At 42.6% G+C, this 23,961-nt stretch overlaps 1 protein-coding gene across 3 annotated transcripts in view; it reads left to right on the top strand.

Annotated features, from left to right (window-relative positions):
* Window positions 1-23,961, top strand: part of CHCHD6 (coiled-coil-helix-coiled-coil-helix domain containing 6) — a 116,379-nt gene that overhangs the window by 58,176 nt on the left and 34,242 nt on the right. For all 3 annotated transcript variants that reach the window (XM_074152057.1, XM_074152056.1, XM_074152054.1), the window contains 2 exons: window positions 3,249-3,319; window positions 20,044-20,179. In XM_074152057.1, coding sequence (XP_074008158.1) covers window positions 3,249-3,319; window positions 20,044-20,179 — 207 coding nt within the window. The remainder of the gene's footprint in view (window positions 1-3,248; window positions 3,320-20,043; window positions 20,180-23,961) is intronic.

The raw sequence follows: 23,961 nt of genomic DNA, 5'->3' as shown, positions 1-23,961 counted from the left end.
GGAGCACCTCCCCTTTGAAGACGGGCTGAGAGAGCTGGGGTTATTCAGCCTGGAGAAGAGAAGGCTCCGGGGAGACCTCATAGCAGCCTTCCAATATCTGAAGGGAGCCTACAGGAGAGCCGGGGAGGGACTCTTTGTCAGGAGATGTAGTGACAGGACAAGGGGTAATGGTTTTAAATTGGAAGAGGGGAGATTTAGACTAGATATTAGGAGGAAATTCTTTACTGTGAGGGTGGTGAAGCACTGGAACAGGTTGCCCAAGGAAGTTGCGGATGCCCCATCCCTGGAAGTGTTTAAGGCCAGGCTGGATGGGGCTTTGAGCAACCTGCTCTAGTGGAGGTGTCCCTGCCCATGGCAGGGGGGTTGGAACTCGATGATCTTTGAGGTCCCTTCCAACTCTAACCATTCTATGATTCTGTGATAAAGTCCTAGGTTTTTGTAGGCCATTGGAACGTTATCACCTGCCACAATGTGATGGGGTAAAATAACTGAAAATGAAGCAGATCTTGCATCTGAAGTCATACAGCTGAGGATACTTGGAAAATTATTCTCTGTAAGTCGAAGCCCCAAATCAGAGAACCTGCGGCAACTGTACCCATGCTGAAAGGCCCATCTGTTGCTCATTTAGTCCATGTTCAGAACAAAAGTGAACATGGCTTTCCCAAGGTAGGAAAGGGCCTAGAGGACAGGGAAAACCTGTTTAACAAGTCAGCTTGTTGAATGAACTGAGGCTAAAATGGTAAAACTCTGTTTTTCTTACTTGGGGAAGCATTTAAAGATACTGATTCATAGCGTTGGAAATAGTGCTTCATTGGTTTTTAGGGTTTTTGAGGGGGAGGAAGAAAAAGAAGGCAAAGAGGTCTGATCCAAAGGCAAGAGGCCCAGCTGGCTCACATGCAAAGATGTTTCCTTTTCATTTGGAAAACTCAGCAGCTTTCATTTTCAGGTTGAAGGTCTTCTGTGCCCCTCCTTGATCTTCACATCATGCCATGTGCTTTGTGGTTTTTTTGAGGCCAGGTCTCTTCTCCTTTTTCTCATTGAGATTCTTGCCTGTGTTCAGGTTCTCACTTGCCTGCTTTTCATCAGTGTTAGGATCCAGAGCTATTCCTTGCTGGTTTCTTTCCCAGGTATTTTTGTCCATGTTTGTAGTTGAAGTTGTTGAAGATGGGGCTGACCATAGTACTGGGCAGTTGAATCCTCTCACTAATAAACTAGGCGAGGTTGTGCCACAACCACTTTAATCGACGGAGCAACCAGCAAATGAATCTGTTGGCTATTTCTTCTTTCTTTAGGTGGGTTAAAAGCCAACCTCATGCTGTGTCTCACGTACAACATATTTGTTCCTGTTTTCCTCTCCCGCTGCTGTTTCACTGCAGAGTGCTGCAGGCTAATAGTATCTGACGGGGCTACTTCCTATTGCCTGAAAAATGTTTAATTTTACTACCTCGCTTTCTCTCTTTCTCACTTTCTCTCATTTTGATCTCTCAAATCCAGTCCCTTTGAGAAATCAGATGGTATGAAATATGAAAATTGCTTGGGTAGTAATTGGAGAAACGGTGAGACTTATGAAGCCCATGGAGATAACGCTTACATCTACTTATTCACATTATTTAATTTTTAATGGCAAATTTAATTAATGAAGCACAGGTCTTGTGGTTTCATGTGTGAATAAGTAACAGCAGGGAGCTGAAAGTCATGAGGTCTGTTTACAGGACAGAGAAAAAGGCTCCATTAAAAGCTGAACTTTTCATTATAGGAAGGAGAAAAATGGGTTAGTAGCAGAGAAGTTTGACCATTATGTAACAAGTAAGTAAATGAAAACATTAATGACAATTTGCTGGCAAAATGCATTTTGAAGTGGTTACTCATCCATGATTTCTCAGTTTAAGTCTGTCTCCTGGGTCAAAGTTTGGAAAAGCAAAGTCTGTTCTGTGGGTTTTTTTGGTATGTGACATAAATTCAGGCACCGGAGATAAAACGCTTAAATATAGCACCTTGAAGCCTGGGCTCTGAAAACCTGTATAAACCTTCCAATTAGCTCAGCTTCACACAACTTCAGTGATACAGACAGCTGTTATCCCTCACTTGCAGATGGAAAATGGTGACTTGCCCAAGATTGCACAAGTGGCAGAACCACTAATAGAACTTGAGTTATATCTGTCCTTTCCTTTTTCTAACCACTGAACAATATGTGTCATCTCATCATGTGCAGGACCACAGCTGCATTTATGGGAAAATAAATGAAGAAGGGCAAGAATAGTATTCTATATAAAATGACCAAATTTGGGGAGAGATGAGATAGCAACTAGAACCAGCCCTAAATGAATAGCTGTCCTCGCTTTCAATACCATTTTGTCACTTTTTTGATTGATTATTGCATATTTTCTGCCTGTGCCTTTTCAGACTAAGGACCTTGCAGATGAGCTCTGAGTGAGACAATTGCAGCTATTTCAGTGTAAAGTCCAGAGGCTTTGACTAACGCAGCTTTAGCAGCAGTTCAGTGACACGGGACCTCGCAGTGGAGTCGCTGGGGGTGTGCAGCCCTTCCCTTCTGCTGTTTGTGCTTGGGAGGTTTGGAAGTGCAGCCGAGAGGAGGAACCCGTTCTCCATGTTCAGAGCCTGAGAAGTTGTAAACTCAAACTTTTTCTGTGCAGGCTTGGGAGAATTTAATGCAAACCTCTTAAGCCCTGCAGCAAGACACTCCAGACTCTGTTTGGCGGTGCCTTAACTGATACCTGATACGCCTCCCTATGTTGTTAAAAGGGAAACAGGCTGCATAATTTTCTTTTAAAGAATAAGTAACATAAGTAGAAGCACTGAAATGTAAAATGGATTTTCCAGTGCTAGCAGCCAATTTTGATACTCGCACGTCAGTAACTTACAAGATCCTTCACAGCAATTAATGAAAAAAGAGAACAGAACACGACCGAACTCAAAATAAGTCGGTGCTGGAAACACCTTGTTTTTGTGGTTACGTGGAATAATCAAAGCTGACGGTTGGTTGTTAGTGACCTTTTCCTCCTCTTTCCCTTTACAAAGGTGAAGCGTGGAATGGAGGACATGTTGTGGCCTTGATGCATTTTGCTGAAAATAAAATCAACTTTTAAGCATTTTTTTTTGTGTTCTTTGAACTGAATATGCTGTTTGTTGTTGGAAATCGTTATTAATTATAGAAGATAACTTTGTGACGGGGTAAGATCTGAGGCGCCTTTAATTTTTAGAGCTGAGCATTCTTTTCTTTGTTTCAGAACGCAGAGATCTACAAGCTGACATCCGAGCAGTACCAGGAGGCAGCCACCAAAGCAGAGGAGTGGATAAAGTGAGGAACCATTTTTGTTCTTTTCAGCAGTTCCAGTTGCATTTCTGTGTGTAGCCTCTGGATATTCCCCTAAGCGAGGGTGAAGTTACCTTCTGTCAGGTATTTAGGGGGCTGAGGAGCTGTGAGCTTGCATCCTCTCTTTCTGTGCCGAGCTTGACAGAATTTGGTATTAAGTTGTTAGATCTTGCAAGGGAGAATGAGGAAGAAGACATGTAAGAGAAAGATAACCTAAATCACAGCCATGTAAATTTCAATCAAAATAGAGTTATAATTATCATTAATATTTTCTCAGAATGGGTGCAATGATTTCTCTGACCTTTTTTATTGGCCTTGGCACAATTAGTGGACCTTTTAATGTTGTCTTTTTACCATGAGCACGTTTAGTATCTAAATTCCATTTGTATTTGTCGGTAGCGTTATATAGATTATTGTTCCACATGCACTAACAGCTGTCCAAGAAAAAAATATTTTCTATAATTCTTTAATATTAATGAGTCCAAAGCAATTACACTGTTGAGAGCAGCACTCGGATCTCAGTTGGGTAAACAGTTGGCCAACATGCAGTAAACTGGAGTAGCAACATATGTAGTCCAGTTGGGTCCAGTCCAGACTGTATGATACTTAATTGCATAAATAGATAATATAGTAGTCATGAATATGTTAGTGGGGTGCGCAGTATATTGTGCTGTCTTTATTTAAAATTATGTTTGGCTGCCAAAGCATCACATAACCTGTTGTAATTTCACATTTTTGTTTGGACAGTCAAGCAATAAGTTGCTAAAGAAGCCAAAACAAGGAAGCTAACACATTGCGTGCATGTTCATGCAGTTTTATGTAGTAGAAACCTAAATTCTGTTTTTAAATAAAATTTTAAAAATTCATAGGACATAAAGTTCTGACAGTCTTTGATCAGTTGAATCTTTTTCTTGGATTTGTTTCTGCAGATGTGCGATCAGTTGTTGGGAACACATGTAGCAAAGATTTATCCTTGTGACTTTGTAAAGGGAGAGATTGGGACCTTGGGTAATGTTCTTTACTTGCTATTACAGACCGTAACTAACCTATTTTTTTTTTATAACAGTCTTAAGTTTGTTTTCTGACGTTTCAGTTTCATTTGGTCTCTTCTCTTTCTTGTGGAGATGAAGACTGGTAATGTAGGAAACTCTGGTAATGCAGTTATTTCTCATAAAGGTTAGTGACTGAGACCAACACAAAAGCTGATGACTTCTTTCCTTCAAGATTCAGAAAATGTGTTTATGGTCTTTTAGGGGTTCCTTCCCCTTTTCTTTGAGCCTTTATTATCTGCCAGTCCCTGGCTTCTGGAGTTATTGTAAAATGCCCTTCTATTTGAAGGCCATATGAACTTGAGCCATCGTGAGGGGACAGATGCCTTAGGCTGTCTTCCTTGCAGCCAAAAGAGACACCTGTCCTAAAGTGAATTTTGTGTGACAAGACAACGTGGCTGGGGGATGCCTTGAGAAGGGACAAGCTGTGTGGCCCTAGTGCAAGTGAGGGAGAAGGTGAACACCACGCTTTCTATTTCTTTACAGTATTCCCAGCAATAGCCAGTATGGCACTGAGCTGCGTGTTGGAGTGCACGGGCTGCTATTGATAGCGCCCTTTGATAATTGTACATGTGGGAAGAATCATTGCTTTGCCCCATCAGCCTGCAATGTAGGCGTCTCTTACAGCAGTATGCAGTGATCCTTCTTGGGATTGTTGCCTCGGTGTACGGTGTGCTGGACAAACACTCTTAAGAGTGCACAGGCCTCACGTGTGGGTCATGAGGAGGCTGGGGCAGGGTCAGGGAAACCTTCGTCGTGCATTGGCATTCATGCTTAATTGGTAGGACTTGAAGTTTGGTGGTGTGAGGTCCTCTTGCTAGGTGGTGTACATTCAAGTCTTTCTACAGCCTGTTTGTGGTAATAAATTACAAGATCCTGTGACTTCGGTGGAAAGAATAGTTTGCTTGTCCTGTTTTGCACTTTCACATTAGACATACAAGTACAGTAAGTGCTAAGTCAGGTAAGACTGATTTATGCAGATCTACTAACTTGGTTAGCAGGAATAAACTGACGCTCCAGCAAAATTACATGAACTGGAATATAGCCAAAGTATGAATGAAGTGTGGGTCTGCCTGTTCCCAGTGCTGGACTACGACAGCTGCTGTAACAAAGGGAGACCGGGAGTGGCATTTTCTCCATCTGCAGAGGAGAGTGCATCTCCTTCCCGTAGTGGCTCTTCCCGAGCTTCTGTTATCTCCGTTTCACTGTGGACTCTTTGACTGACCCCTGGCACTTGTGCCTTGTGAGACCAATCTATCGTGTATTTGTTGTCTTCTGCCACTGTATATCAGCATAGCTGATGGAGGAAGAGGGATTGGAGCTGGGGCTGTTTCCAGAGCGAGTGCCCTGTTTTTCGGGGTGCGTGTTGAAGCAAAGATAAGAAATATCTGAAACAAAAAAAGCAGTGTTTTCTTGGCATTTATTGACTTTTGTAATTCTGTTATCAACATCTGCAGCTCTGCATAAGTGATCAAGTGTTCCATGGACTATTTCCTCTCCTTAGTGATTATCAAGTGTTGCAGGATTTAGGAATATTGTACAAGCTTTCCACCAGTGACCCTTCACAGCATGCCTACGAGGTAGGCAAGGAAACCTTCCTATCTCCCTTTGTATAGAAACAGAAGTAAAGTACTTAATGCGGAGCTTCATATTAAATCACCAACGCAGTCATTAGCTCTCGGTTTCTACTTCAAGGTAGGATGATAGGCTTGACGCCTGCATGGCCTGACTTGTGCAATGGACTTTGTTCCTCATTTCTTCACCTGAACCCAGCTTGCTCCTCTCTCTGCGTTCCTCCTGCCACGGTGTCTCCTTCTTCTTTGTTCTGGGCTCTGTCCAGCCTGTCTCTTTCTCCCAGGAAGAAGATCCTAGCAACAAGAAACCACTGAGCACAGCTTTCAGCACCTTAAGCAACTTGCCCTTGTTGCTTACATGCCGTGGTGAATTGGACAGTTGCCACGGACATATTGTCTCAGTGATGTTATTATAATTGGTGCTTTATTATTTTTCTCTTTTGTTAACCAGCAGAACTAAAGTCTGGGGACCTAGAACTTTTTCCCCCCCTTCCTTCCCTGTTTAGCAAACTGTGCACATCAGTAACCACCCACAAAGGAAGCAGCGTGTAAATAAAAAGCCAGTGCTCCCCGCCCTTCACTTCGTTCCACATCCTTTTCTCAGTGTTCATAGAGCCATGACTCAGACTGGGTTTAGAGAAGACAACTTGCTAATCCCCTCCCCGCTACAGAGAATAAAATGGCATTTCATTCCAAGCTCTATTAATGCGCTCGCTCCGGGGATAAAGCAGCACTCCCAAAAGGCAGTGGCCAAATTTTTTTTCTGTTGCGTTGTCTTTGTCTTCTTTTGAGTGTTACATTTAGATTAGCTTCTGAGGATTAAATGTTATTACAGTCCCTGAATCTGTTAAGGGGAAGGAAAAAACCATCAGTAAAGAGGTTATGGCTTAGTGCAGACACTCCAGATTTATCCTCAAAATGCTGTTTTTTTTAAAAAAAATTTGATTTATTTTCTTTTGTGAAGGTTGTCTTATCACGTTTTTATTTTATTTTTGTAGTTGTTAAATTTGGATGCAAGAATTGGTATGGGTGGGGATGTGACTCTCTCTAAAAGGTAAAGCTGCAGGAGTGGGGTGAGGGGATTAGGAAGCTGTTAAAAGATAAAATTGTTCTGAAGCTGAGTTTCCCTCTGAGATCTCCTTAGAGTTTGCAGAACTGTTTCTGAAGCTCCTTACTGATGGCTGTGTTGCTTTGCGTGTTGCGCTGAGAGGGCTGCATCTGCTTTGCGCTGTTATCAAGGAGGGCATAAAGAACGTCGGTATCTTATCCTGATAGAGATCAGCCTTGAATCCAAGGCAGCTTTCCAATGGAGAAACTGCCAAAGAGATTTACTCCATATGGGACTTAGTATCTAAGAGTTCCATTTAATGGTCCTAAGATCTTTAAACTTAATGGACATGAGTATTTAAGGTGATTACGTTAGAGAAACTGGCGAGTATTAAGTATCCTCCTGGGCTGAAGGTGGAGTAGAGAACCACACTGACTCAGAGGGGGTAGGGGAAGAAAGTTCAGAGATGGACTGTCTGCTGGGAACAGGGAATTTATGGCTTGCTTTCAGTACTCATGGAAATGAAGGTTTCATTGAATTGCACAAGATTTTATGAGGCTGATGGCCCCTCAGTTAAAATGGCAGCACTAACTGGAACCTAGAGGAGCTGCCTTTTCTTTTTTCTTTTTTTTTTTTTTTTCCTTGTTTGTGTAGATGTGGAAAGTCTATAAGATAGTTAAGTGGTGATACTTGATATTAATCTTGAAATCTACTACAAGGCCTTGGGTATTTCAACAGAGGGCCGTGCTCAGGAGTCAAGATCTGAAATAGTTATTATATGGACAGTCGCGAAGCCCAAGGAGAAGAAGGGTAAAGACATCATAGTTTTCAAACAAAATTGCTCTGGGATTTCTCCTATCATTAGATTAGATAAATGATTAATTCAGTGTTGAAATTAAGAGCCTCTGCAATAGGGATTTAAGAGTTTTCAGGAATAAAGGACTGATTACTGCTGGGAGCTCATCCCCAGCCTTATCTCAATATAGTGCTTTTGTACCTTGCAATGATGATACCTTCACAAAAAAATGGTTTGGCTGCATCCCTGTCCCCTCAGTGCTTGGTTTGTGTTAGTTGTTCCCACTTCTGTCTGCTCTGACTGTTTCATGTAATTTTTAAATAGAGATGAGTTATTAGTCAAAGCTTTGCTGGTTTTCACATTTATAAAGTTGCTCTTAGTAGGAAATTTGAATATTGCTATTAAGAGACTATAAGCCATGAGTTTCTCCAAACTTATTTCAAAAGAGAGTAAAAGAGTAGGTGGGTCAATTTTGACTTTGTGTCATTTTACATGGTGTGAATTTTACTAAAAGAAGAACTTTCTGATCATTTTCAGTTCTGCTTCACAAAGATTTCCCCTCATTTACATGAATGTGTAAACATTTTCTTTACAATTCTGGAAGGCCCCTTGTTAAGCAACTGTTTGTACCAGTGCATTGATTTCCAAGCAAGGTATGTTCCCTGCTACTTTTGGAATGTGGTATGTGATAGTAGAAGTTACATGTGTAACAGATTTGTGTAAATGTTCCGGTTGGGTCAGATTATTCTTTTTTGAACCAAATTTTAAATCTTGAAAATTTATTAGACTTTATACTTTATCCAAGCTGCCGAATTTTCTTTCTCAAGTTAGATTTTTGGGGATTACTAAAATGCCAATTCTAAGTAAGACTTCCCTTTTGCCCGGTTAGTAAAATGATGTTCTAATCTAGTGTTCACAGTATCGTCTTTCCTCTCATGCACATTGAGGGATGACTAATAAATGAGTCCAATGAACTGAGATTGCAGTCCTGTTGGTGCTGAAAAACTGGTGTAAAATATTAATATATCTTTTCAAAATTGCAAGAGCATTTCTTCAAAGGTACGTTGGTAGAACTTGGGAATTTATAAAATAAGATCTGAATAGCAAAGGCTGGAATAGCAAAGGAAGAGGTGCCAAAGACTCCATGTAGTCTATTAGGGATGTTTCTGTTGCTATCGATTTTTACATGGAAAGCACTTGTATTCTGTAGTAATGTTGCCATTATAAAACCTTTAGATCTGGGTTTGTTGGCAGGCGAAATCCAGATTGTTTTCAAAAGCATGGATATTTGTGCAGCTGTTAAAACAAACCTCAGAAATACTTTGTGCATCAGGATACGTGAAATATTTCAGTTCAAAGCTCTTTATCACAGAGAATGCAGTGAAAATAGAAGCAGATCTCTGCCCTCAGGTTGGGAATTACATATTCCACTGTGTACCATGGTGGAAGCAAGGTTTCTCCAGGTTTCATGGTATTTTATTGTTTATTTATATGTGATGACAAGTCCACACCAAAGTCTAGAACTTCTTGTGCCTTGGTCCCCCCCTTGGCTTTAATTGGGAAGGTTATCATGAATATTATTTAATGACCCAGCTCAGCTTATTCATGCTGTGTTTTTCTGCCTCTGTCTTCCAGCATGTGTGTTGTGTAGTGTGCTGATGGTAGTGGCATGGGACTGATTTGTAGAGGACTGAGGTTAAAGTTGTCTGGGGAAGCTGTCCAAAAAGAATGGTGAATTAAAGATGTCAGAAGCAATAATGCCTGAGAAACCACTTTGTACCAGTGAATTAATGACTTGTTTGCTAATTAGCAGCCTAAGGCAAAGTTGAGGTAACACTCCTAACAATCTGGTCATTAATTCAGTAACAACTAATTTCAAGGGCAATGTTGCTATTTTGAACAGTAATTGTATTCCTGGTTCTGGATTATGTGTGCTGTGCAAAATGTCTTTACTTACTGTTGAGTCAGAGTCTCCTCCTGGAGTGATGGAGAGATGATAGGAGAAACCAAAGGCAAGTACCAGTCGGAGAAATTTAAGGAGAGGAATAGTTTGTTCTGTAGATCAGAGCTTTTGTATCTCCACCTTCTGAAAAAATGAGGACTGTGGCAGGATGGCTGTGGATGCCTTCCATCATGGTGATCCATCTGCACAGGGAGAAGTTGGTGGTGTTTGGTGTTGTTGGCTGATGAGAGATTGAGATCCTTTCCTCCCTTATAAAGGGAGAGAAAAATCATCTCTGCCCTCAGACTAGGCTTTGATGACTTATTTTATTATATATTTATTTATTTGGTGTGATTTTGATAATTCATGAAGTTACTCTGATAAAAGAGGTTTCTAGGCTATGGGGTCCTATCGGCTTTTGGAGTCTCAAGATCAGGTGGTCCTCAGTGTACCGTGAGAGGACCTTGCAGGGGTTGGTTCTTCCTTCCTATCCTCTTCCTTTTTAGTCCTGAAGTGTCTCTTGCCTGCCTGTCTGGGACATACATGTACCACATCAACCACAATCGTAACAATTTGGCCCAAAAAAGTGCCATTTGGAAGGCAGGAGCGCTTGCTTGTTCAGGGATGATTATTGTTTCTTTGGAGAGAACTTCTCAGCTTTGTGTGACTGCAAATGCCACTAGCAGCACGATGGAGCAGCCTCAAGTAGGCGTGGGTCTTGTTAACTCACCCGAGACATTTCATATGCTCTTCTCCAAAATTAAAACCATGTTATCTTAATTATTTTCTATAAGGATTTTTTTCAATTCTTTAGGACTTCTTGAAATAATATTTATGTTAAAACAAAAAAGAAAAAAAAGATCCCATCTACCGACAAAACCAGACTTCAGGGCTTTGTGTGTGTTCTTTGAAAGCACCGTTATTGACGTTCTCCGGGGGATGCTTAGTTGGGGATCTTGCTGAGTCAGTACCCAGCAAATTGCACAGGTGAAAGAGGGCACTGGTTTTGAAGATTAGAGCATGTGGGCAGAAGCGAGGGAATTTTTTTAATAAGGTGAATGTTTAGCTTCAGGTCCCACCTGAACTTTAATGCTGGCAGCTTCATTCTCCTCTCAAAATTTGTTTCTGCATCTTTAGCAGGATATGCCACTCTGTCAGTGCAGAATATACTAATGGACTCATGTTTTCGTCCATCACTGATACCCCTTTGTGTAGTCTACTGCAAACTGTAGGGACCTAATACAGTGCTTAATAGCATTTTAGAAAAGTAACTGCTGTTCAAATGAGTGGTCAGGGTTTTCTTTTAAAAAGAACATTTTGTTAGCAGTCTGACATCATTACGAGATCATCTCACATAGGAAAAATTGACTGAACCTGTCTGTCCCTCATGTCTTATGGCTATATGAAATCATCATAATCACATCTTCAATTACTTTCTTTAGAATACTTTTTGGGGAGGAGTTTAATAGACCAACGAAGAATATGGTCCCAGCATTCTCCCAGCAGGCAGTTTCCCAGCTAACTCCCAGACATTATAGCACTATCACAACCCATATATTCTTAGGGCCAGTGCTGCATACGTTCTGTAAGCTGCATGCATTTCCTTCCTGACCTGAGCTCTTAACTAGTTTTCAGATGATGTTTTCTATCTGAAGAAAGAAAATCCCTATTCGGGTCACTTGTTGGGCTGTGTGTTGTTTTCAGATTCAGTTATTGCTTGCTATATTGCTTTTCTGCCTTGTGGGAGCTGAGCCAGCTTCCTTTCTGATTCAGAGAACTCCTTCCAGCAACAAGATTCTGACTCATTCCTGCTTGGCTTCCAGAGACCGTTTTGCAGCTAACTTTAGGCTCTTCGTCTTTGCTAGTCAACTTTTAGTAGGTTGGCATCTTTGGAAAAAATGGTGCATGGCTCTGTGGGCAGGAGATCCAGTTCTGTTAACTTCTGTATCTCTTGGCAAGTGAAGGAAGAGGCAGTAGTTTTCCTTTCATCTTCCAAACTGGCAGTTTCTCATAACTCAGTATTCTACCATCATAATCAGTAAAGAATTTACATCCAAATGTACTTGGAATTATCCACTTATGGGGAAAAGGCTCTCATTATTCCAAACCACTTGCCATCTGCCATGCAGAATGCTAATAGGGATGATTAGTTTTTGCGTTTGCAGGTTCAGTAGGATAGGCTTCATTTAATTTTGTACGGTTTTGTACAGTTTTTTGCATATTGCTGCCCTCCTCCTTCTCCCCCGAAGACCCACAGCCCACCACCAAAACCCCAGTGCCTGCAGCTTATGGGGTGCTGTGGAAGCCAGTTAAATTTGGTTGAAACTGCACTTGGCAAAGCACAGTGAAGTATAAATTGAGCTCTTTTAGGCTGACCCATTGGTGAGATGGGAAATGACTGCTTGTGTGTGAGGATAAACCATGGAGGAGGACAGGAGAGTTTGGGATGTCGGAATAAGTAAGAGAGAGAGCTGGAACCAGCATTGGATTGGGTCACACAATCTCTTTGCATCAATTTCATCACTGGAATAGAGAGATTGTTGTTGGATGTCTAAAATTAGAGGTTGTTACAGAAAACTGCTAAATTTAAGTTATTTTCCACTTCAATCTGTATGTTTTAGAGTTTGGGTTTCTGGGTTTTTTTTGTTTGATGAAGCAAATGCGGTTGGGTCAGGCTGTTTTCACTGAATGCAGTAGTGACACAAGTTGCTGACACTTGAGATTTGGACATTCGTGTTAAGTTTTGTTCTTGGCGATAGAATCTCATTACTTAAACGGGAGAAGATTTCAGAACAGCTTCTGTGTATCTGTGACTGGAAGGAAGGGCAGCGTCTGTCCTGGAAAGGACAAGGATGCACTGAGTCCACTGAATTACAGTGGGGAATCGTGTGGCAGCTTCAAACAAGCTGTCAAAACAGGAGTGGAGGTTGGGAAGTACTTGAGTGACAAATTTGTAGGAACCGCAGAGTCACCCAGAAACTCGTGGTACTTTATACATATGCACTCATTAAGCACTTCCATGGACAAGGTAGGGAAGAAGAGAATCGGGTGACCTATTATTGAAATGCAGCTGTCACGGGGGAGAAGGAGAGAGGGGAAATCCTGCAGCTGTGCAGTAGTGTGTTGCAGACAGCGCGACAAGGCGTAGGGGAAGGGTTTAGAAAGACAGGGATACAGCTGCTTCAGCTGAAATTCAGAGGTAGTGTCCCTGTTCTCATGAAAGTTGTCATGAGGTTTCACCTTCTCTTTCAGTCTGTCTCCTCTTGCTCCACGCAATATATTGCTTCTACAAGCCTTGTATCCCGTCCAGAGCAGCGGCAAAGCCTGATGAGCAGTGTTTTGAATACATGAGGCTGATCAGAAATATTTCCTTTCTGATCACATTAGTTTATCCTCATGAGGCATGCAGTTTGTTTATACTGTGCTAGGTTATGTAGCTTAAATATTACTGAATTTTTAGTAGACATTTGGATAATCTATTAAGCTTCTTCCATCTCTTATTTCTCTTGCCAAACAGCTGCAACATGACTCTTCCCTCTTTCATTCGAGCCACGTTATCAAGCTGACATGCAGGATCAGGGAATCCCACAGGTTGTGGTGAGGCCATAGCGTGTGCCTTGTGATAGCACAGCATCCTGCAGCCTGTGCTGAAAGTTACCTTTCCTGGCTGTTTGCTCTGTGCTGATGAGTTTGTTATATGCGAATGAAATGCTTCAATTGTGTTTAATTTTCTGCTGTAAATGTCAAGGATGCAATAATGAGAGAGGATGGAACCTTTCTATGTGCTGTGTATTGCATCTGTCTGGAGTTATTTTTCTGACATGTTAAAGAGAAGCCATTGGAGCCAACTGCTACCCAAGGGAGAATGCAGTTTTACAGGTCAGTTAACCACTTATCAGTTTTTATATATGTACAGTACAGCATGGCAGCACACCACATTTATGTGACCAAAGCATCACTGAGCTTAGTCTGAAATGCACATAATGTACCCTGGATACATAAACATGGTAACCAGCGATGTGACACGTCTCTGATTCCTTCCTGATGTGTGGAAAGTGCTGCTGTGTGCCCTAGGTTTCGCTCACAGTGCTGCCCCGGCACCTCATTGCTGACCTCCGAGGCTGCCTGCACTGTAGTGACAGTGGTGACTAATGTGGTTTGCTCAGGTTACCTCAGACACTGGTCTTAATCAAATAATGCAGCAGAAAGCAGCTAATCCAGTTGCTGGATTTTGCAGCCCACGGGAAATTCCAGGTTGCTGCCTCATTTAGGTTGCAGCTGTGTGCAGGAGCTAGATGCTCGAAAGTTGGCTTATACGAGGGACCCTGTGTGCCTTTGTTTTTCACTTTCTGAGCAGAGGTATCTAAATGTCTAGGTTTAGATACCATCAGTCTCTATCTCAAGTTTTTTCTCAGTCTGAATGGTTTCCCAGGCTAAAAGGTAATAAGAAGATCTTGCTCTTAACTCCATCTGGAGTTGCTCTTCTACCCGGTAAAGCCAAGTGAAGGTATGGTTCTCGCTGCGGAGTTACTGATTTTGCACTAGTCTAAGCAGCTGCCAAGGCCTAAAGCATTAAAGTTGTACCTCTGGCTAGTCTGGTTTTTTTCAGCTGAGTGGAAGGACTAGCAAGTACATACACTGAATTTCACTGAATTTTTTAGAGTTGGAAGGGACCATAAAGATCATCTAGTCCAACTCCCCTGCCGAAGCAGGATTGCCCAGAGCATGTCAGAGCATGTTACTCAGGACTGCATCCAGGCGGGTCTTGAAAATCTCCAGAGAAGGGGACTCCACACCCTCCCTGGGCAGCCTGTTCCAGGGCTCTGTCACCCTCACCGTGAAGAAGTTTCTTCTCATATTTGAGTGGAACCTCCTATGTTCCAGCTTGTGCCCGTTGCCCCTTGTCCTCTCACTGGCAAGCACTGAAAAGAGTCTGGCTCCCTCCTCCTTCAACCCACCCTTCAGATACTTCTAAGCATTGATAAGGTCTCCCCTCAGCCTTCTCTTCTCCAGGCTAAAGAGTCCCAGCTCTCTCAGCCTTTCTTCGTAAGGGAGATGCTCCAATCCTTGAATCATCCTCGTTGCCCTTCTCTGGACTCTTTCCAGTAGTTCCCTATCCCTCTTGAATTGGGGAGCCCAGAACTGGATGCAGTATTCCAGTTGTGGCCTCACCAGTGCAGAGTAGAGGGGGAGAATGACTTCCCTCGACCTACTAGCCACACTCTTCCCTATGCAGCCCAGGATTCCATTGGCCTTCCTGGCCACAAGAGCACACTGCTTGCTCATTGTCATTTTGCTGTCTACCAGGACCCCCAGATCTTTCTCTTTGGAACTTGTCTCCAGCAGGTCCACACCTAACCTGTATTGGTGCCTGACATTCTTCTTCCCCAGGTGCAGGACCCTACACTTTTCCCTGTTGAACCTCATGAGGTTCTTCCTTGCCCAGCTCTCCAGCCTGTCCAGGTCTCGCTAGATGGCAGCACAGCCCTCCGGGGTGTCAGCTACCCCTCCCAGTTTGGTATCATCAGCAAACTTGTTGAGGATACACTCGGTCCCCTCGTCCAGGTCGCTGATGAATATGTTGAACAGGACTGGACCAAGTATTGACCCCTGGAGGACACCACTGGTTACAGGCCTCCAGCTTGAACCTGCTCCATTAATCATTACCCTTTGGGTCCTGTCACACAGCCAGTTCTCAATCCACCTCACTGTACACATCTTCCAGCTTTCCCTTGCTTTCCAATGGAGTTCATAATTCTTCTTCCGAAAAGGGAACCTGCCAGCAGGAACTAGCTGGTAGCCATTGTGCTGTGTTTGGAACCTCCTCTCTATGGGGTCTGTGTCCTGGTGATACCGCCTTCATTGCTTCTTGCAGTGAGTTTGCCTTTGGAAGCTGTGTTGCTTCTTGATTAATTGATGGACATTCAGACCAGCACTCTTCCTACTATCGCAGAGCTTATGATGGAAATTCTCAAAGAACCTTGCTTTAACCTCCCAGATGCTTAGCACTTCTTCACGGGGTTTATATCCATGTAGAAATGAATTTGCCAAGACAAATGAATGCAGTTATTGACTGGAGCAGCCGGTACCTGCCGCTATTGAACAGTTAGGAGAGGGTTAAGAAGAAAACCTCTTCTGAACCACTAGATTGGCCCTGACTAAGATGAATGTCTAATTCACTCCCATCGTCCTTACTGCTGCCAGTAATAAAAAGCTTGCTTCACATATTCACCCCACTGCAGACGTTTCTCTTAAATTAAATATCAAGAGGACATATAATAGCACGATTCCACGCCAAGCCAATATTATCAGATTGATGTCAGCAGTGATAATAGAAGAAGGATAAGTTGATGAGATTTCATTTATTAAATAAAGTAAAGGGAATACGCAGTGATAGAGAGGATTTGGTAACTCTCGGTGTGTCAAAATGCAGCAAGATCATGCTCGTTCCGTCTTACCTCAAGGGATAGCAGAGAGAAGGATGCCCTTTGTTTCATTTTAAGAAAACCTCTCCCTTCTTTCCCAGACAAAGACCTGATTTAGATCCCTCCATGGGGAGGGGAGAGGAAGATCTGAAATTGTGGATTTCACGTGTGAGTAGCCTTCCTTCCCGCTGAACAGTGGCGAGGCAAAGGTTTCTTTCCCCACTACGGTGGGGGAGGCACCGCTAACGAGTTTTATTTCTAGATTCATCCTTTCCTTTTTCCTTCCTGTCATCTTTTCTCCTTTCCTCTTCCTTTAAACAGATGAGTGTGTGTGTTATTGGTTTAATCTTTCATATTCTGTATGTCCTGCATTTATTTCCGAGGCATTGTCAGAGCCCATCTCCCATACCTGCCTGGCTGCGGGTACTGTCCTCACCCCTCCTGGCCCAGCCTTTCTCTCTTGCCTTTTCCCCTACCTGCTATAAATGAGCCTCTTACCTCTGTTTTGATAATAGCAGTAGCAATTGCAATGCATTTTATTATAAACAGAGGCTAATTGTCTACCTTTTTTGGTAGTAGCATATTTTTTGCTTAAAACTGTGACCCATTTTAGAAGAAAGGTCAAAGGATAGTAATCTGCTCTTTATGTGTTCAAACCTCATCCCTGCTCCACCATGTTCCTTCCTCCTCGTTGTTTAAGAAATAATAATAAAACCCCTCAAACAATGAGATGTTTACCAAGAGCAGTGGAGTGGAGTGTCTAGAAGATGAATTTTTCTAAAGGTTGGTTAGTGTCAACGGCCTTGAGCTGGGCAGAGGTTGAAGGGAGATAGTTGATGAAGGTCCACCTCCTTTGGAAGACAGTGTGCCATTTCTCTCAACAGAAGATGAGATTGCTCAGATTAGATGCTGTTGGTCTCCATCAGGCTTTTCATGTTTAATTCCTTTTCCTTTCAGACGTATACGAGTGAAGCCAGACAACTGTAAGGTGCAACTGGTGTATAGGGCTGTAGTTACCACCTGAGTGGAAATGTTGCAACCTGAAGTTAAGAGACTTAATGTGAGCAGGAGGGTGTCATCCCTTTGAGTCAGATAGGACAGGAGTAGTGGTTGCTGTGCTCCTCAAGCAATTGTTCACCAAAGCAGTTCAGATACCCTTTTTCAGCCCAGATGGGCACCAGAACTGGTCTGCTGGACGTGGGTGGCTTGTGTTCTCCCGGACTCTGCAGGATTTGCTCCCTTATGGTGAGCTCACATTTATGTCTTGTCCCTTCATTTCATAGACCAGGCTGCATGGTGGGGCATAGGCACAGTTATCTCCCAACCAGTGCTAGCTTCCCACTTCAAAGTGAAATGTCTTTCTCAGTAGGATTTCACTAGTTCTGTTGAATTTCCAGTTCACTTGTGACTGCACTAATGTATTGGTTTGTGTAATTTATGTTGATAATTACCTTAACCAACTTAGCACTACTTTGATTAGTTTCTTTAAATCTGTTTTGAGAAGCTGGTGCTGCAAGTGATGCATAACCTGAGTTTGAGATTTTATTTTGAAGAAATAAAGGAGAATAATCTTGTTATGACTCTGGGTACCTGGTACCCAGTAAATCTTCTCTGTGTTGTGGGAAGTGGCACATATAAGCGCTGATTTAGGTACTCGCTGGGCAGTGCATGCCATTCCATGCTGATTGATCCCGTGCCTCTGGTAGGCTTTAGGCAGCAATGCTCACTCTGTGGCTTCTCACTCACCACAGCATGGCTTTTAAATAGCCCTGTGCTATGGGCTGAGCACCAAGGTGTCTCCTGAAGAAGAGGACTATGGACTTTGCACTACTATTGCACGACTGATGCTGTAGGAGGGACAGCGAAGGAACAGATAAAACCAAAAAGGCTCAATTCCTACAGCTCTCCATACTGATAATGGCAGCCTTAAGCATTCTCCTGAATATTTGTACCATATTGTTCAATTCAGGTGAATACAGACTGTTTTGTGGCATGCTGCAGCTTTCTGCTCATCCAGCACTCTGCATGAAAAATACAAAATGCCCTTCAGTTTAACATGACTGAGTTTAAAAAAAAACCTAATTTTAAAAGTCTTAACTTTTTCAATGAATTGAGGGATTTGGTGGTATTTCCTGACCTGGTATTGTTTGGTATCGTTTCCACAGTCTCGCTGATTTGATTAGAGTGATATTAAAGTTAGTGACAAAGCAAAATGCCAACATTATGAGTTTCTGAAGCTCTCCCTGGGTTCTCTTCTATTCCAAAATTTGAAGATTTTTAAGAGTATGGATTTTTAGAGGCTTTAGAGTGATTTGCTACAGAACATAGAAATTAGAAATGCACACTAGCCTGTAGGGACTCTGCATGGAATAGGTTTCTTCTAAAAGCTCCAAGATTAGTGAATAGGTGGAAAAAGAAGTCTGTGTAGTGTCTTTGGTGGTTTCTGATCCAATTTTCAGAGTTTTAGAGTATGTCTGTCATACTGTTACTGCTAAATTCTTAGTCTGTCCATGTTTGTTGGAAGTAGGACTGAGGACTGAAGAAGTATCATTTGGAGTATGTCGCAACCGGACTATTCTGGGGGGGCAATCAGGCTACTGATATGGAAAGGGCAGAATTTTTTTTTTTTCTTTGGATCCTTCCACTTGCCTTCCTGAGCACCCTACAAAAACGAGCGTGATTTGGGAACTTCTATCTGAGCTCTCCAAAAGCTTTTAGAAGATCTTGATTTAAGATTTCATGTTTCTTAGAAAACCGTTCCACCTGAGAGAATGAGACCTGCCCAGGAACAGGTCATGTTTTCTCTCTGCCTTGCTCTGGAGCCCTCTTGCTGAATGAGTGCGTGTTGTTGTTACTGTGGGAATGAATACATCATAGCATGGCATTAATGCCTGCCCGTAGCATCTAGTGTTTTGGAAGAAAGAGGTGCATTTGATATTTGGGCACAGTTCTCTAAACATATTGCGGCAGAAAATGCAAGGAATTAACTGGATTTATAGTTTAGGAGGCGGCATCTGAGGATTGCTACACCTAAGCATATGTTCTCTTGTTCTCTGGTAAAACAGACCATGGCAATTGTGCTGCAAATTCCTGCAATTTGTGTCTGCCTGTCTGTGCAGCTGATGACACTGTTGTTACTGTGTTTGTGCCATTGTTGCTGGTATTGTTTTACAACGACCTTCCCCTTTATTGGTAGTGTTGCTGATGATGTGCCATATGTACACATGCACATTAGAGTGTAAGAACATCATCCCTAATTGTTCTTGGGTAGCTGTCAATGCCGTTTATGGGGTATGAGTACTAATTGCTTCAGAAATACAAAGAAAAAGATATCTGGTCTTGCTATTATTCCGTTTTTTCTAGTCACTAGGAGAATTGCAGTCCTTTCAACCACGTTGGATTTTTTCAAGTGTTTAAATAGATGAGAATTCAATAGATTGAGGTGGCTTATTCAACAAGTCCGTTCAGTTCCTTGTCAGACTGTTACAGATCTAGCACAGGCCCAGCCAGGATTCCTGAGTTCTGCCAAAGATTTCCAATGGGAGTTGGGGAAATCGTTGAACCTCTTGGAATTGATTGATTTTTTTTTTTTTTTTTTCTTCCCCCTGACTGCAGAGGAGAGATGGTGTTTTATCTAAGGGTAAAACACACAACCTAGAAGGAAAATGTTCCTTCTTTATGCTAAGTACTCTGGATTTTTCAGCTGAAGGATGCTGTTGGTCATTTGACCCACTTTGGTGATTGCTGCTCCCACCAGTTTCTCTATTTTTTAGGCCTAGGTGACTCCAAGATTAGTATGTGTGTCACTGGTAAAATGTTAGTAAGTGGGTGAAAACTCCTCTTCACATATCTTTCCGTGCTTGTTTTCCCTGCAGGAGGAGGAACACTGATCCTGTCTGTGCAAGCCTGCAGTCTGAAATTCTGAAATGCTACCAAGAAAACAAACATGAAGTGCTCAAATGCTCAGAGCTGGCAAAGGAGTATCAGCGCTGTGTCAGTGCAGCTCAGAAGGTAACAAAAGCTTCCCTGTTACTCTTGCTGGTTTTGCTGTCTGTTTTGCATGGTGTTTTCTTCTGGGAAGTGTTTCTGAGAGCTGTGGTACCTGTTAGTCAAATTGCAATGTTCATAGGAGACAGTTTTTCTTTGGGATCCATTTTCCCACATACATTCCACATTTCCCAGTCACACTGTGGCATGTCCCAGCTTCACTCTCATCGGTGGGTCATATCATACTGAGCTGCCACCAAAACAGTAGCACCGATGCTCCAAGGTTTCAAAGTCAGTCACAATAAGTCCCAAGTTTTGCCTTCTTGGATGCTGTAGTTTGCAAATGGTAGGCAAATCTGTTTTGCCACGGTCAGCAACATTTTGAACGAGCTCTAAACGTCCTCCCATTATGGGACTTTGCAGTTGGAGGTCTTTCTTCCTTTCATTGCTGCATGAGGAAAGCTTCTTTAGTGGGCAAAGCTGCTGCCTATTAAGAAAATTGCACACTCCTAAAAACTGTTTATTTTGTGCAGGGGGCCAGGAAGCCTTATGGCTCTTCCTTCTGAGATGCAGAGCCCCAGTAGATTCTGTTGATGCCTTAGGACAGTAGCTGCTCAGTACCTTGGAAGAATTTCTGTCTATTGAAACAAGTGAAGGAGAAAGGAAAAATGAAGGATTTGAACATTACAAGTAGGATATGGTCTCGGTAAAAGTGAGTGGTAAGACATAAGCTGCTGCTTGGGATGTCTGGAGTGTACAGGATGCTGTTCCCCACATGAGAATTCAGTGTGTCAGCTTTCCCTCGAGGACAGGCTTTTCTTTTGGGGGCTAGAAAATTATCCAAAAGGTGCTGAGACTATAGTAAAGTGAATTTGGGGAGCCTTCTGGGAATAGAAAACTGAGACTCCTCTCATGGGATTACTAATGTGAAGGGTGGAGATTTCATAGAAGCAGTCTTTCTCTGTCGCATTAGCATTGTGAGGGGAAGCTGTGTGCCTGATTTAAGTATAACATGAAACAAGCTGCCAGCCGGCTCCCAGAAGAAGCCCGACAGAAGGAGATGGGAAAATTGTCAGGATATATTAGACCAAATGTTGTTGCTAGTCCTAGTGGAATTTTTTTCCTTCCTGTTTACAAAGAAGGTCTTTGTATGTCTGCAAATCAGCAAGGTTAAAGCTGCCAGGGAAAGGGCTTTTCTCTGATATCTTTGAAGTCCCCAGCTCCCAAAACGTGTGGTTTCTTTTTCTTTCTCAGCTTTAAAGTGAAGCGGTGCCGGTGCTGCTTCTGCACAATCCCTGCCCTCTGTTGCTGTGTGCAGAGCATTGGCGCATCTCCTGCCAGCCCCCGTTACCTGATGCTTCCTCCTTGCCTCCTGTAAATCAGCCCTGTAGCCTTTTCAGTGGAGTATATCTTTAGCAAATGCATTTACCAATACATCTTTATTGCATGCAGTGCGGGCGGAATGTGATTACCAAAGAAGACAGATTGCATTAAACTTCAGCATATTTGCAAGCTGCGGCTCCAACCCGCCTGAGAAAGGGTCTGGGACGCTGCCAGCCCTGAGCCCCAGCCCGACATTATTAAAGAGTAAATTGGAAGCTAAATGACTGGTAACAGCAGAGGGCAGTGAAAGATCCTATTAACTTGGATCTTTTTTGGATTGCTGTGGTGGTGGTGTTTTTGGTAGGTTTTCTTTATAAACTGTAAACTGAGGGTCATCTTGGTTCCCAGAGTGTTTAGTGAACTTCAGAAATTTTTTTTCCCTACTGTAACAGAAAATTCCTGGAAGGAGCAGTGCATAGGACATTAATTTGTTGGGGATGATGACAACGTGGCAGAAAATCTCCTTGCTATGTTTTAAGAAAGAGTGAGGGAGACTAAGGAACAGGTAACTAAACCTTGCTGCTAGATGTAGGCGTTAGAGGGTTCTGCAAGTACAAATTCAAATAAAACTTGTGTAAGGCAGCACATCTTCTGCAGTTTCTTTTGTCCCAGGACAGCTCAAACCCTGACAATTTGCCTCACTGCTCTTACTGAGTCTTCTGACTCCTGAGATATATGTAGCGGTCACAAGCTGTTGTATGTTTTTTTATGAAGCATTAAAACTCCCTCCTCCCTTCCTCTTTTAAGCTGTTACTTTTCTTTAAGTTTAAATTAGCATCTTCTACCAAATGGCTTTGTCTCACGCATTTCTCATTCAGGAAATTCAGGTTGGAGGAATGTGGGAAAGGGAGGCCAGAATCTCTTGATTTCTTGGGTGTTTTTCCCTTTTTTTTTTTTTAAACACAATTTGTTTTCCAGTACAGGAGGCTGTAATCAAAGCTGGATGTGTGACTTCAGCTCACTTGCATGCTGGTGATTTGTTCTTCTGCTTTTTACTAAAGATTTTATAAGGCTTGGTGAATATTCTTTAATGAAGCATCTGGTTCTCTGCAAGTTCCTTTTGATGGCTGGTAAAAATGTCTCCAGGGCATGGTATACATTAGACTTAGAGAAAACAAGCTCTAGATTTCTAGACTGAAAATTACAGCATACAGTGGATGAGAATAATTCTTCATATCTTCCCCCTTACTGTGTTGGTTTGAGACTGTTCCTTTGGGCACCCATTTCCCTTTGCCTATTGCTGTGCACATCTCTGAGTCAGGAGCTGAGATGCACCCTCGGTTCCTTCTGCCCCGTGGACAAATATATCAGGTAATCATTTAATGAGTTTTGAAATGTATTTTCTACTCATTTCCTGTACAGGCCCTCTTACTGGAACAGGTTACTTTATTGTAGTGCATGGCAGGGGTATAACTGACATTACCTGTTTTATATGTTTTCTGGCCATCGGGGCTTCTTTTGTAGTTAAGGGGTTAAGGGAGGGCAATAGACACTGCCAGAGCGTGGCACTGCTGATCCTAAAACAGCCATCTGAAACGGGTCAGCTGAGTTGCCATCCGCAGGTGAGTATTGCTGCTGGGGACATCCAGACCATGCACTCCAAAGTTAATGCCTGTCTTGGGATGTTCATAGCGTTATGGGAGCAGGATCCTGCTCTGATTGTCTGCGTTTGTAGCTAGTGTGCTTTCAACTTGTCCTGCCCAACCTGCTTTCTAACTTTTGCCATTTACGTCATCCGGAATGCTCAGTTTTGGTCACGTCGCCATTGACTCGCTGCAGCGGCGTCGGCCCACCTGGGCTCTGGGTTGCTTGCTGCGTCCGGTGCTTTGCCTACGTGGAAGCTCTCTGACTTTAGAGTATGTTACTGTAATGTCTCCTGTTTAATTTAGAAGTGTTTTATCTTTTCTGGTGGTCTGTTTTCATGGCTCTGCAGAACTTCAGCTACAGCATAAAAATCGCTGGCTTTAAATCTAATAAAAGCTGGGATAATGGGACAGCTGTGGGAGGGGCAGTTCCCATTGTGTCTTTTAAAATTGCCTGTAGTTTATTGACCACAAGTTTCACCAAGAGCTACTGCTGCCGTTAGATAATGAGAATTGAAAATTGCTGCTGCTGTTTCCCCAAGGTTTTATCTCGTGCCAATGTGAAGAGGGTGTGGAAGGAAAAGGAGAGCGGGCAGTGGAAATCTCTGTAATTTCTTACTCCGAGTCCAGATGGAAGCGAAAAACAAATGATTTTTTTTTTTTTAAAGTCTGAGTCCTGTTACTGTATTGCTTCCCCCCCCTGCAAATATGTACTCACTTGCAAGCTTTTCAGAATATTTATGACCCATTCTGCTTTCCTTACATCTTGTTCACACCAGTAGGCAAATCTGAATTTCCATCGAATTTTAGTTGGTTAATTTGTTACGTAATTGGTGGTTA

This window comes from Numenius arquata, chromosome 8 (genome assembly GCF_964106895.1).
Source record: "Numenius arquata chromosome 8, bNumArq3.hap1.1, whole genome shotgun sequence".
In the NCBI taxonomy this organism is placed as follows: Eukaryota; Metazoa; Chordata; class Aves; order Charadriiformes; family Scolopacidae; genus Numenius; species Numenius arquata.
Note: the sequence above shows the minus strand (reverse complement) of the source record. Positions and strands in the feature narration are given on the sequence as shown.